The sequence below is a fragment of the Aphelocoma coerulescens genome, chromosome 4A (assembly GCF_041296385.1).
Source record: "Aphelocoma coerulescens isolate FSJ_1873_10779 chromosome 4A, UR_Acoe_1.0, whole genome shotgun sequence".
Lineage (NCBI taxonomy): Eukaryota > Metazoa > Chordata > Aves > Passeriformes > Corvidae > Aphelocoma > Aphelocoma coerulescens.
Window position 1 is genome coordinate 15,420,727 of NC_091018.1, and position 15,255 is coordinate 15,435,981.

Consider the following 15,255-nt stretch of genomic DNA (forward strand, 5'->3'; position numbering starts at 1 on the left):
GATCACTTTGGAGAACTCTTAGACTCTTCAGTGTAGAGCTGGGTAAATTTATTTTAAATGTATTTTTGAAAAAATACAGAGTAAAAGTCAATGACCAGATGAGAAGCTGTGGCCACTGAGTTGTTCTGCACCTTCACCCTTTGCACAGTTGCAACAGCGAGAATTAGACAAAACATCTTCAGAAGCACATGTGTTTAAAAGACACAAACACCACCAAGCAATCATTCACACTAAAGGTTGATGTGCTGTAGAGTCAAGTTATATTTTTCCATCAATAAATGTATTTCAGCCAGTAAACAAAGACGACTGCAGTACACATCCACATACGTACATACTGAGAGAAGCCACAAAACATGCCTGATAACTGTTCTACATTTCAAGAATGAATAATGATTACAGGCATATGGTCCTAACCCACAGTGTGTCAAAACCTAGAGCAAAGTAATATTAACAAAGTAATCATACTTATTCTTTCATATCTAAAGATGGCAGTCCAGAAACATTTTAATTTAGCAACAATTTTGCTCCCCTCCTTGTGTTGGCAGTGGCATTCATGCAACTGCACAGGCAGATAGACCAGGAAATTAATCTGGCTGCAAAGCAATTTCCCTCCCTCCCATTCCCACCCCCACAAAAGAGAATGAGCAGGACCATTCAGCTGATCTGATTCACAACATGACATCCCAAAGCCAGTAGCAGCACAAGGCAGACAGAACAAATGCATGGCTGGGGTAACACCAGAAGGCAGGACAGCATTTGTCATGTATGTGTCAGATGTAAAGTCAATGAACAAACACATCTACAATTGACAGTGTCCAGGCTGTGATATTTTATAAATGCTTACATGTATATCCAAGGTTCATTATTCCCTTTGTCTTTTCAAGCTTTCCAACTCTCACCTTTGGAAATCCAAACTACCTCTGGCTCAGACAACCACATATAAAATCACTGTAACAGCTACCAACATGACCATGTCCTCTGTGCCAGGCAGCAGCAGCACATCAGGCTATTGCTACTGAACTGGAATGGTCAAACTCTGCCAGCTCTGTTACAGCCTGTAGGCACACCTGTAGTTAGGAAAATTAAATTTAACACCCACAGTACAGACACAGAGTCCACCAATTTGCCTGGTGGGGTAATCCTCTGAAGTCTAGACCACCAGAAAGCTGCTGAGAAAGAACATCCTTTGAGAATGAGAAAGGCCAATGTCCTAAAACATTCAGAAAGAAGTGACCAAGGGTGTGCTGTCCCCTGTTGACTGAAAAAAGACGTCAGCAGCAAAAGACAAGGTGGTTAAATTGTGTGCCAGGTGATACTCCATCACTAGCCACACCTGGTTAACCCTCCACATCACCAGGTCACAAGTGTGCCTGAGAGGACAGGTGAGCAGAGCAGGTTTTGACAGCCAGAGATAGGTCCTCAGCTAATGCCTCCACATCTACTTAATCCACTTCACATTTCTAACATTCTTTCCTCAGCAGCATGAAAGATCTGCTAAAACCAAAAGCAGCCAATGACAATGGGAAGCAATGAGTGCTTGGGACACAAAGCACCCCACCATGGTGTGGAAGCCATGGTCACCCAGGTCCTGTTGCCCCTCAGTGGCAATCTGTTCACTCCCACGGCACAACAGCAGATCACATCTGTCAGCCAAGACAAGAAGTAGGAATCCTGGTTATTTTGTCCCATTCCTACCAGCCAGAAAACACAAACACTTCCGACCAAAGACCCAACCACCCTCCCCAGGTGAATCCCAGGCCACAAAGCTACAGGATCAGACTTACTTCTGGTGCTGTGACTGCTGCATTTTTGGTTGTGTTGTAGCTCATCTTCAGGCAGGTGCATAGAGGCCGGTTCCTCCAGGATACCCTCTCGCTGGCGAGAGCAGCAGCCTCTGTCCTCTCAGGGTGCCGAGAGTCCCAAAGTCATGCTTTCTCTGTCACCAGGTTATTACAGTAAAGCCACAAAGTACTATTATGGCAGCAACGTTTTTTGAAGGTTTTGCTGCCTTCAAGGAGACAAGATGGGCTCAGATATCTCACATCAGAAGAGGGCTGTAGGCACCAGATCATTAGTGGGCAGATACAACCCTGAGTCAGAGCCGTATGCCAGCCCTAAAAGGCAGGAGCTCAGACATCATCGTGTATCCTGCATTTGCTAGTGGCTAAATCTAGTGATTAGTCAGCACCGAGAGCTGCTGAATCACTCTTCAAAGGCACCTATCTCCCTGCTGACATCAGCGAGGCAGCCACGCACTCCACTGAAATAGCCTGGGCTGCTCAGCTGCGGACTTTTACTAAGCTTGCACAAGGCCTGAACTATGGTTCAGAAATCTGATCCCTGACCTGCCACAATACACAATAATAATATTCACATACATAGCAAAAAGATGCATATAATCTTGTATTAGTTGTTCATAAAATTTTTTTGATAACATAATTTGAGATGTAATGCAATATTTACATTCAGTCTTAAAAATTATTGATTTATTTTAAAGTCTTCTAAAGTTCTTTTAAATTCAGATTCTATCTCTCATTATTAATTGTTTGGGTATTAATTATTTTAGATTAAATGGATGTAGGCATTGATATTCATAGAAGACAAATGACATACTAAGCAGATGAGACAATTAGCATGAATTACTTCAATAAGCGTGAACTCCCCAAAAATCTCTTTTTTGATTAAAAAAAAAAACAAATTCACAAGATTAATATCATATTTTATTACAGTGATTCTTTAACATTTTACTGACCGTGACAGACTTCACCTGGTTAAATCTGAATTCTGTCAATTCTCATAGTAACAAAACCCAGTCTTAGAGATAAGGTGCTCTCCACAGGGGCCAAACAAAAGCTAATCAATATTTTCTAGCTTTAGGACAATCTTTGAGTCAAGCTCTGTGCAAGGAAAATCTTTAGCCAATTCTTAGAGGAAACCAACTACTTAGAAATACATAATAAGCAATTAAACTTATTGCTTCAGAATTTAACAGGAGCTCTAAAGAGTGGTAATTATTTTTGCATGCTAGTGGATGAAAATAAGTGTAAACAGCACTAAAAATGATGCATGAGACAGAAAATATTTGTGACATAAATCGGAAAAACTAATAAAGTAAAACTCCTGCTCCTCAGCGATAAAACCGAACAAAAGGCATGTTAGTGTACAGGGGCTTTGTTCATGACAGAATTTTGGTATTGTTCTAACATCTACTTTGACAGAAAATGGCTGTTAAGCCCTCTGTAAAGAATACATTTAAAATTTTTCTTCTTCTCTGTTTCTTTTTTATATCTGAAATCAATTAAACAATAATTAAAAATTGATTTTGGAATGCTTAATCCTGTACATTTGTGCAATTCTTTTTTTAAGTAGGCTTTTGTTCCTTCTGGGGAGACTTAAATATCATTGAATAAAATCCTCAGGACTTTTCTTACCAAACAGTGGGATTTATAACAGAGAGGTAAATCCTCCTCTCCTTTTTTTCGAGGAGTGCTCCTGTCAAAGTCAACGACACTGCAACATCCTTGAAAAGCAACAGAGCTCACACTGTATCACCCACTGGAGTCAACAGGAGTGCCAGCAGGATGATAAACGGAGCTATGTTTCAGAAGCACTTTAACACCTAAACAGAGACAAATTAGAAACGCTTAGGGGAGGTGTGTACAAGAGAGGTTAATACAATTCCACGGAATGTTGCAGCTCGGTTCACATCTCCAATCTGTCCACTCACGGTGTGGCAAAAAGTCAATATATGTATTTCAAGAACTATCAGTAACTTCCCCACTAAATCCTGGTTGTACTATGACCATGGGAGGCTTCCAAAAGATGCAAGTTACATCAAACAGACACATCTAATATGTCTGTGCTTGAAGGCTGTGAGAAGGGCCCCATCTGACCACGAGAGGGAGAATTGAATCATACACATTGTTTATTCACACACATTTCTATCTCAAACCAAGTTCACAAGTGTCATACATGAAATCCCTATTTGTGCTTGGTCTTTGCATATTAAGTGCCTTAATTAATTTGAGCTTAATATTTTTAAATTGAATGTTAAAATCAATCCATCAGTCCAGGTACACTAATCAAGTTTTTAATGGTCTTCCTGTGTTTACTGTATACCTTTACAAGTGTTTTAAGATGTGTTGGATGTATTTTTATGTTTTACTTGTATCTTGGTTTCAAGGCAGATTTTAAAAAAACCCCAGTTGCAACAAACAGCCCAGCCCCCCATAAGCACATGACCCTTATCTCAACTAATATCACCCCTCTGACCAGGAGGAGCCATTGGTGGACAGAGGTGGTCTGTCAAGGGGAAAACACCAACCGCCTTGAACCAGGGGGGTGGACTGTGGGTGGGCTGTGGGCGGACTGTGGGCGGAGCAAAAGCTATAAAAGGAATCCAAAAGACACGCCCATTCTCATTCTCCCTTCCTCTCCAGCTTGCTAAGGCAGTGCTGGAGAAGCCTACCCCTTTCTAGGGGCTTTTAGAAATAGATTTCTTTTTGACCAGCCTAAACTGCAAGTTTATTTTTTTCTCTACCTGAGGTTCAGAGCTGTCTTAAGCCTAAAGCTCCTGAATCCCTGCGCTCCTGGGGCATATCTCTCGAGCCATCTGGATCCCAAATTTTTATATTTTGTTAGTTTTTTTTTTGCAATTTTTCAATTTTTCTGTTTTAATAAATTGTTTTAATTTCTAAAAAGAGTTGTCTCATTCCTCACAACTCTTTTGGGGACTCGTCCGGGATCCTATTTTTGCCCTAAAATCCAGGTATTTTGGTTAATTTTACTATTTTTGAATTTTTGCGATTTTTTTGATTTTTCTCCTTGGATTTTCTGGGCTCCCACAAGGATTACTGCAGCAGAGAAAGGACACCTCCGGTGGAGAAAGACTTGTGGTAAGGCTTGAACCCTTCTTAAAGGGAACTTAGTTAGGGACTTACCCTTTTTAAGGGCTATTAGTTTTTGGGGAACCTCCGAGTGGAATTCCTTTTGTGAGAGAGTGTGTGGGGGGGTTGGCCGCCCCCAGTGTGTGTGTGAGTGTGCTTGAAAGGGTTCATTTTTAAGGGCACCACGAGGGATCACCCCTTTAGAGACACAGAGGGGAAGATCGAGTGTGGTGATCAGCCTTTCTGGGGGGAGGTTTCCACGTTTTAGGGGTGTGCGCAGCCCCAAATTCATTTTTATTAGTGTCTCAGTCTCCTCGGGTCTAGAACTGAGGAGAAACCTCATTTTAAACCCCTCTCTTTTTCTTTTCGCCGCGTGGTCGGCGGCCATTTTGAAATTTCGGGCTGCCGCGTGGTCGGCGGCCATTTTGAAATTTCGGGCTGCCGCGTGGTCGGCCGCCATTTTGAAATTTCGGGCTGCCGCGTGGTCGGCCGCCATTTTGAAATTTCGCGCCGCCGCGTGGTCGGCCGCCATTTTGAAATTTCGGGCTGCCGCGTGGTCGGCCGCCATTTTGAAATTTCGCGCCGCCGCGTGGTCGGCCGCCATTTTGAAATTTCGGGTTTCCACGTGGTCGGCCGCCATTTTGAAATTTCGGGCCGCCACGTGGTCGGCCGCCATTTTGTGTCCTTTTAATTTGAACTGCACCCCTTTGCTGCTCTAAGTGCATGTGGGAACTTGTTTTAGCTGCACTCTTGTGGTCAGTGCTATCTAGCACCTTTATACTTCCTGTTAGTTTGGAGTGTTTGGGTTATTGGATTGTAGTTGTAATTTGCTTTATCTGCTTTAATCATAAGACACTACTTTGATATTTTGAATTACTGTTTGTGTTATTCATTATAATCTTTTTCCTTTAATTTGGTTATAAATATTTTAAATTTATCTCTCCTTTGCTAATAAAGACAACTCCTGTTTCTTAAGTATTATATGTATAAAGCTATCTAAATTTCAGTTATACTTTAAACAATTTAAATATTCACTAATTATTCTTTTTATAATTAAAACTAATATTTTCTTGCAACATATTTGTTTCTCACCAGCCTACCATATTTAATTTTCCCACAGATTCGCCATCATTCATTCCCTTATATATCTACTAACCTTGCTTGCTTTTCTCTACATTAGTTGTATTGTATTTTATGCTTATAACTTTATTATCATTTTTTTATTGTGATAGTGTATTGAATTTAGGTTATTTTGTAACATTATTTCCTTATGCAATATTTTAATTGTTTTATATAATACAATACTTTGGTTTATTTAATTAATTAAAAAAAAAAAAAAAAAAAAAAAAAAAAAAAAAAAAAAAAAAAAGGAAATTTTTTTTTCTTCTGCACTAGCTACTTGTTTGCTTCCCAGTAACAAAATGGGACAAGCGAATAGCAAAAAGAAAGACCTAATGAAGAAATACAAAATCTTCCCAGACAGTCCGTTAGGGCAAATGCTCCTAAAGTGGGAAGAAAATCTTTTAACTAAAGAAAAAGACCAGTGTCAAATGATTAGGTACTGTGTTTTTAAGTGGCCAAAACATAAAATTAACAAAGATGGTCTCAAATGGCCCAAGTATGGGTCTTCTGAAAAATGGCTTTGTGAGGCTTTGCATTCTTATGTACATTACAAAGCTCCAAAACATTCTGATGAATTAGACTATGCTAAAATTTGGTTAAATTATTGGCAAAAACAAAATGAAGACCAAAGAAAAAAATTAGAATTGGAAGAGGAAACTAAATCTAATTCAATTGGACTTAATAAAAATTCAAACCAAATTTTTTCCATTGCAGAAGAACACAAACAGAAAGAAAAACAAAAACCTAAATTAAATAAACCAAAGTGGGACCCCCTAGACTACCTTCCTCCAGTAACTCCTCCAGAAAGGAGGGTCCAAATTGAACAAGAAAGGGTCCTTCCTTCATCAAGCCACCCAATCGAAAGGGACTCAGAAAATGAGAATGAAAGTGAAAAAGAAAATTCTGTTCCTTCCTGCTCTCACAAAAAGACAACCGGACAAAGGATTTCTTCTAGCCAGGATGGCCCAGCATCTTGCACTAGAAAGAAATCATTTAAAACACCTGACTGTCCCACCTGCCTTAGCACTCCCCATGAGTCTAAAATTTTACCTCTTAGGGAGGTACCCATGGGAAATGCTCAAGGAGGAATTGGTTATGTAGTTGTACCTCTAGCTTCATCTGAGGTACGGGAATTTAAAAAAGAAATGAAAAGCCTGATGGCTGACCCCATTGGTCTAGCTGACCAATTTGATCAATTCCTCGGCCCTAATATTTATAATTGGGGAGAGATACAATCCATCCTTCACTCCTTATTCACCATTGAGGAAAGAAAATTGATTAGAGCTGCAGGAGTGACAGTCTGGGACAGAGAAAATAATTCTAATCAAGGCCCAATTGGAGAACAAAAATTACCACTGACAGACCCTGAATGGAACCCAAATTCAGAAGAGGGCAGGAGGAACATGAAGGACTACAGAAATTTAATTATAAAAGGGATTAGAGAAGCTGTTCCTCGAGTTAATAATATGAAAAAAGCATTTTGTGGGGAACAGGAAAAGGATGAGTCCCCAACAGCTTGGATGGCTCGGTTAAGGAATAACATTCAACTTTATTCTGTCATTGACTTAGACAGTGAGGGAGGCAAAACTATGCTAAAGGTACATTTTGTACTTCACTCCTGGCCTGACATCAGGAAAAAATTGGAAAAATTGGAAAAATGGCCAGAGAAGGAACTAGATGAATTACTGGAGGAAGCCCAAAAAGTCTTTGTTAGGAGGGATGAAGAGAGGATGAAGGCTAAAAGCCGAATAATGAATAACAGTACTAATGCTCCAATCCACAACCCTCCTACACAAAGAACTTCCCAAAGGGGCATCCCACAACAGCAAACCCAAATCTGCCCTCAGCAACAGCCACAGGTTTGTGTTTGCAATAAACAACCTAACCCAATTGTTCAAAGACCTGAGAGGTTAATTTGCACATACTGTAATAAACCAGGCCACGGGCAGTGGTACTGTTTTAAAAAGCAGAGAGATCAAGGAGTCCTTCAAATGGAGGGACAAATTTTGAACAACTGAAGGGGTCAGGGGCTTTATTCTCTGGGGCAAAAACATCTTAAAGAGCCCTTGATAAAATTAGAAGCTGGACCCCAGAGACAACAAGTGGAGTTTTTAGTGGACACAGGTGCTGAAAGAACCTGTGTCACTGAAACACCTCCAGGATGTTTTATTTCTCAAGATACATTAGATATATATGGTGCTAATGGTGAAAGCTTTGCTGTTCCTGTAATTAAAAATGTAACCCTTTCCATACAAGGACGTACCCATACAGGGGATGTGCTATACCTACCTCAAGCTGGGATCAATCTTTTAGGACGTGACTTCCAAATACCTCTGAGGGTTGGGGTGGTACCGCAGGGTGGAAAAATGACCACTAAATTGTTTGTTTTATCTTTAGTAGATGAGCAACACATTGACCCGGTAGTGTGGGCCAAACCTGGCAACCGGGGAAAAATGGACATCACACCTCTAACAATTGAGTTGCTCCCAAATAGCCAGCCAGTACGTGTACCACAATATCCCCTCTCCAAGGACAAAAGAAAGGGCCTGAAGCCTGTTATCATGGACTTATTACAAGATGGAATTCTTGAGACCTGCAAATCCAGTTACAACACTCCAATTTTGGCTGTCCAGAAACCAGATAAGTCATTCCGGCTTGTACAAGATCTGCGTGAGGTCAATAAGAGAGTCCAAACCAGGTACCCACTGGTGCAGGACCCCTATACACTCCTGAGTCGGGTACCCCCAGCACATGCCTGGTTCTCTGTTATTGACCTTAAAGATGCTTTCTGGTCATGTCCTCTAGATTCTCATTGCAGAGACATCTTTGCATTTACCTGGGAGGATCCGGACACTGGACGGAGGCAGCAGCTGCGCTGGACTCGCCTGCCTCAAGGTTACACCGAGTCACCCACACTCTTTGGCCAAGCGCTAGAAGATTTGCTAAGTTCCTTTTCTCCACCCGAAGGGATTCAGGTAACTCAGTACGTAGACGACCTGCTCCTCTCTGGGGAACAGGAGTCTACGGTAAGAACTGCTACAATTCAGTTACTGAATTTTCTAGGGAGGAACGGGCTGAGGGTGTCAAAACCTAAATTACAATTTGTGCTACAGGAGGTGAAGTATTTGGGACATCTAATTGGCCATGGCACAAAAAAACTCAGTGCTGAAAGAGTAGAAGGAATCCTAAATCTACCACCTCCAACTTCAAAACGAGAAATCCGGCAATTATTAGGCCTATTTGGATACTGCAGACTGTGGATTGATCAGTATTCACAATCTGCCAAATTTTTATATGAAAAACTAATAGAAGAAGAACCTTTTAATTGGACTAATTCAGACACACAAAAATTACAAAATCTGAAAGAGAAATTAACAAAAGCACCTGTTTTAAGCCTTCCTTCACTAGAAAAACCCTTCGATCTATTTGTTAATGTGGAGAAGGGAATTGCCTATGGCGTCTTGACCCAGGAGTGGGGAGGAGTCAGGAAGCCAGTGGCTTTTCTTTCCAAATTACTGGATCCAGTGTCCAGAGGATGGCCCGTCTGCATCCAGTCCATCGCCGCAGCAGCTGTTCTGGTCTCGGAGAGTCAAAAACTCATTTTTGGTGGAGACTTGACAGTGCATACACCACACTCAATCAAAACCATTTTAGCTCACAGGGCTGCAGAGTGGTTAACTGATCCAAGAATAGTCAAATATGAAGCCATTCTCATGCACTCAGACCACCTGAGGTTAGTTGTGTGTACACACCAAAATCCAGCTCAATTTCTTTATGGGACCCCATCAGAAAAAGAAATTGAACACAATTGCATTGAAATAATTGACATCCAAACAAAAGTCAGAGAGGACCTGGTGGACTGTCCTCTCAATGAAGGGGAAATCCTCTTCATTGACGGGTCATCTCGAGTGGTGGATGGAAAACGATGCTCTGGCTATTCAGTGGTCGATGGACACCAAATGTGTGTGCTAGAAAAGGGCAGATTGCCACCGACCTGGTCAGCTCAGGTCTGTGAGCTCTATGCCCTAGAAAAAGCACTCCACCGACTAGCAGGAAGCATCGGGACCATTTACACTGACTCCAGATACGCTTATGGCGTAGTCCACACCTTTGGAAAAATCTGGTCCGAAAGGGGGTTCCTAAACACCAAAGGGAAAGATATCCTACATAAGGAATTAATCCTAAAAATTCTAAAAGCACTGCAACTGCCTCAGGTGATCTCAGTGGTGCATATTCCAGGTCATCAATCGGGAACCACAAAAGAAGCTCGGGGGAACAACCTAGCAGACTTGGCAGCAAAAGAAGCAGCAGTGGAAGAAGAGGTAAAAGTGATGGAAGTAAACCAACTTCCAACTAACACCACCACATCTGACACTATTCCACAAACTAACATTTTACCCACGCCCATTTTTACTGATCAGGAAAAACAGAAATTAGTTTTAATTGGTGCCAATGAGGATTCTCAAGGTCGCTGGTACTTACCAGATAAACGCCAAATTTTAAACAAAAATTTAACCCGAGAAATTCTACAAAATATTCACCAAAGCAATCATTGGGGTTCAAAGGCTCTGGCGGATCACTATCTCAGAACCTTTGGATGCACTGGTGTTTATGAAATAGCCAACCAAATAACCCGGGACTGTGTAATCTGTCAAAAGGTTAACAAAAAGGTAATGAAAAAGAACACTGGCGGAGGAATTGAATTAGCAATCAGGCCTTTCCAAAACATTCAAATTGACTTTACAGAAATGCCTCCTGTCCAGAGGTGGAAATACCTATTGGTAATCGTTGATCACCTTACCCACTGGGTGGAAGCTATTCCAACTGTCAATGCAACAGCCCAGACAGTGAGTAAGGTGATCCTCGAGCAAATTATCCCCCGGTATGGGATAGTCCACCGCATAGATTCAGATCGAGGTACTCATTTTACCTCCCAAATTGTACAACAATTGGCTCAGCAATTAGGAACAAATTGGAGATTACACACCCCGTGGCATCCACAGAGCTCTGGGAGAGTGGAACGGATGAACCAGACAATCAAGAACACCCTCACAAAATTAATGCTGGAAACAAAATGGACCTGGGTAAAATGCCTTCCACTTGCTCTTCTTAGAATTAGGACACAGCCAAGATCTGATTTGGGTTGTTCACCATATGAGATGTTGTATGGATTACCCTACCTTGCTACACCACAAGAGTTGAATGTGAAAGAGTGTGGAAACACCAATGTACAACAATATGTACAGATAATTGCCAAAAATCTAGAGTTGCTAAGGGAAAGAGGTTTTCTACCACAAACTCCCCCACTTGATTTTAATTTACATCACATCAATCCAGGTGACTGGGTGTTAATAAAATCCTGGAAAGAAAAGTCATTAACCCCATCCTGGGAAGGTCCATTTCAGGTCCAGCTAACCACTGAAACAGCTGTCCGGACATTTGAAAAGGGCTGGACGCATGTCAAGAGGGTGAAGGGTCCGGTGACACCACCAATTGAAGAGAAGAAACCTCCAGACAAACCATCAAACTAAACACCCTGTTTGAAAGCTCCACTCAGCATCCCTCACTCCAAGTTAATAAAATCCTGTACTCCCAGTTCTTCCCCAGTTATACCTCAGTAATAAGTGCTAGCTACAAGTTGTTAAACTAAGTTGAAAATATTTTGCTGTTAATTCTGTTCTTTGTTATTCCCTTTTACAGATTCTGCCTTCACACAACCATATTGTCACATCAACTGTATAGTAAGGCTCCATTTGAAGCCAGCATTCTCTTCCAATAACAGTCCAATCAGACTCCAAAATTATGGGCACGATAACTCTAACCTTTGACAAGGCCAACCCTAAAATAACCATGAGCTTCCAGAAGCCTGAGGTCACTGAAGAACCATCTGAAGGTGAGATGCCTAAAGAAAGGACGAAAGAAGCAAAGATGACAACCCCCACCAGCAGAGGCAACCCAAATGCTGACAGCTCCTCTCGGGTATGCCTAAAGGGGAAAGTGAGCAACATCCTGCTACTGAGTGTCATCTGTCTCTGGGTCCTCTGGCCTCCCTTTACACAAGCAGCCGACAGCCGCTGTAACAGATGTTACAAGACTGTGTACCAGGCAGAAAGAGGCTCATTTCAAATTCGACACTTTTTCCGAGCACATACTTATGTTAATCCATCTTGTTACAACATAACAAGGTTGAGTATCTGCTCAGAAAAAGGTCACAAGTACTGGATTGGCAAAAACATTGGCACCCAAATACATAAGCAGAAGGGAGAGTGCCCCTCCCAAGACGATTGGCTCTGTTTCAATTTTAGATACATAACCAAGACAGAAGATTTGTTAAAAAGAAAGACCTATGACACTGACCTGATCCAAGAGGTGGTCATAGAAGAAAAGGAAAAACAAAAAGAAAACAATCCTTTGATGTCAAGGAAAAACTTGTTTATTGACCTGGCAGAAAGGATTGGACAACAGCTAAATTTAACAAATTGCTGGGTGTGCGGAGGAACTTTAGAATCGGAGAGTTGGCCTTGGCGGGGAGTCAGTCTTGGACCCCCCGATTTACTCCGACTGAGTAATCTCTCCCCCACAACCCGACATGACAATGAAACCTGGCTGCTAAGCAATACTGTTATTGGAGAAGAATGCATCTGGAGGAAAGGAAGAAAATTTTTAAAAGAAGTTGGTGAGACAATATGCAAAAGGTACCTGGTAACTGATGGGCAAAAACATTGGTGGATACCTCAAGAACCAGATGTATTCTGGTCTGCAGAAAAGGTTAAAAACAAAAATTGCATTTTGAATCCTGTTAAAAAACTCTGGCAGTGCTGGGATCAAGGAAATCCATATTCTGTCCTGCCACAAATTTCCAAGTACTGGATTACAGCAGCAAGTATACAACCCCACTTCTGGGAAGCACCACAAGACCTTTATTGGATCTGTGGTAACCGAGCTTATTCCAACTTACCACCTCGCTGGAAAGGGAGCTGCACTCTTGGAGCCATTCAACCAAACTTCTTCCTACTTGCTGAAAACGCTGGAGCCCACCTTGGAATCTCCCTTTATGATGAACTTTTCCGTACTAAGAGACATGTAATAGGAGGGACCCAGAGATGGGGAGAAGAAGAGTGGCCACCTGAGAGGATCCTAGAGACTTATGGACCTGCAACATGGGCACAGGATGGGAGCTGGGGGTACCGAACTCCCATCTACATGCTAAACCGGATCATCAGACTGCAAGCACTAATTGAGGTAATCACTAATGAGACCTCTCTTGCTCTTGAACTACTTAACACACAGCAAGGGCAAACTCGAGCAGCCGTGTACCAAAATAGGCTGGCATTGGACTATTTACTAGCTGAAGAAGGTGGAGTATGTGGCAAGTTTAACACCTCAGACTGCTGCATCCATATTGATGATCACGGCGAAGCCATCACCAAGATTACCCAAAACATCAGGAAACTAGCCCATGTTCCAGTGCAGAAATGGCAGCCCTTGATCACTTCTGAATGGTGGGAAAATATTTTCCAAGGACAATGGTGGAAGAAAGCTTTAATTATTGTTGGACTTTCCCTTACAGGACTTATTTTTCTCCCTTGTTTAATCCCTTGTTTCATCCGTCTAATCACCACTGTCGTCCAAAGCATGCCACTGATCCAGGATCTTCAAGGACAACAGCAGCGTCCACCATTCGCTCAAAAGATTATGCATATCAATAATAGTAACAATAAGAAAACTAGAAAGGAGAGAAAAATTGCCCAGCAAGTGTGGGACAGTTTTAAAGAGCTTGAATCTATCCCTGAAGAGTTATCCACCTCCACTTAAATGCAAAGACCAAAGATGTGAGCATAAGAGAAAAAGGGGGGACTTGTCATACATGAAATCCCTATTTGTGCTTGGTCTTTGCATATTAAGTGCCTTAATTAATTTGAGCTTAATATTTTTAAATTGAATGTTAAAATCAATCCATCAGTCCAGGTACACTAATCAAGTTTTTAATGGTCTTCCTGTGTTTACTGTATACCTTTACAAGTGTTTTAAGATGTGTTGGATGTATTTTTATGTTTTACTTGTATCTTGGTTTCAAGGCAGATTTTAAAAAAACCCCAGTTGCAACAAACAGCCCAGCCCCCCATAAGCACATGACCCTTATCTCAACTAATATCACCCCTCTGACCAGGAGGAGCCATTGGTGGACAGAGGTGGTCTGTCAAGGGGAAAACACCAACCGCCTTGAACCAGGGGGGTGGACTGTGGGTGGGCTGTGGGCGGACTGTGGGCGGAGCAAAAGCTATAAAAGGAATCCAAAAGACACGCCCACTCTCTTTCCCTTCCTCTCCAGCTTGCTAAGGCAGTGCTGGAGAAGCCTACCCCTTTCTAGGGGCTTTTAGAAATAGATTTCTTTTTGACCAGCCTAAACTGCAAGTTTATTTTTTTCTCTACCTGAGGTTCAGAGCTGTCTTAAGCCTAAAGCTCCTGAATCCCTGCGCTCCTGGGGCATATCTCTCGAGCCATCTGGATCCCAAATTTTTATATTTTGTTAGTTTTTTTTTTGCAATTTTTCAATTTTTCTGTTTTAATAAATTGTTTTAATTTCTAAAAAGAGTTGTCTCATTCCTCACAACAAGGAGTGCAGTTCATAACTTCAGTATACTCGGGGGACTCAGGGCACAGCACTGAGATCCCTGCTTGGATACGCTTAAGGGAAGAGGGAAGAAAACCAAACCCCAGAATCTCCCTTTTATCAAAGGATGCTGAAGCACAGTCAGGAATGGTGGGGGTCAATAGGAAAACACCACTTGAACATACAGGGTATGAGTTTCCCTAAGGATCTTAGGAAAGACTCAGGAAAGCTGACACAGATTTTTTTCAGATGCAGCCATGCTTTGTGGTTTCCACCTCAAAATAGATACTGGTGTTTCTCTCCTGGGACTACCTATTTCCGAAGTGCCGCTGATGTTCCAGTCTGTATGGGTGGCTGGCTAATTTTGATATAGGCTTTTAGACGCTGGGTTTAGCTCCTAAAACTTCTGCTTGTTTGGATTTTGTCAGTCCTATTCCTCATTAGGAAGACAGCAACGATTATGATCAGAGTCTCCCAAAAACTTCAAAGATCCTGATGACAGTATTTTCCACGAAGAACGTGGACATTGAAACCTGATCTTTTCCTCAAGTCTATAGACCCAGAGTTTGCTGATAACCCCTTTTCGGGCCCCCTGCAAAGTTCATCTATTTTCTGGCTGCTGGAGAAGTCACA

General features: G+C 41.8%; 1 protein-coding gene across 10 annotated transcripts in view; it reads right to left on the reverse strand.

The window, feature by feature from the left end:
- The window catches only part of AFF2 (ALF transcription elongation factor 2), a 446,304-nt gene that overhangs the window by 301,386 nt on the left and 129,663 nt on the right, over positions 1 to 15,255 (reverse strand). Inside the window, exon 1 of one of the 10 annotated variants that reach the window (XM_069015465.1) lies at positions 1,785 to 1,873. The exons of the other annotated variants lie outside the window; for them this stretch is intronic. Within the exon in view, the coding sequence (XP_068871566.1) occupies positions 1,785 to 1,807 (23 nt within the window). The 5' untranslated portion in view covers positions 1,808 to 1,873. Of the gene's footprint in view, positions 1 to 1,784; positions 1,874 to 15,255 lie in introns of those variants that run through there. 10 annotated transcript variants of the gene reach the window in all.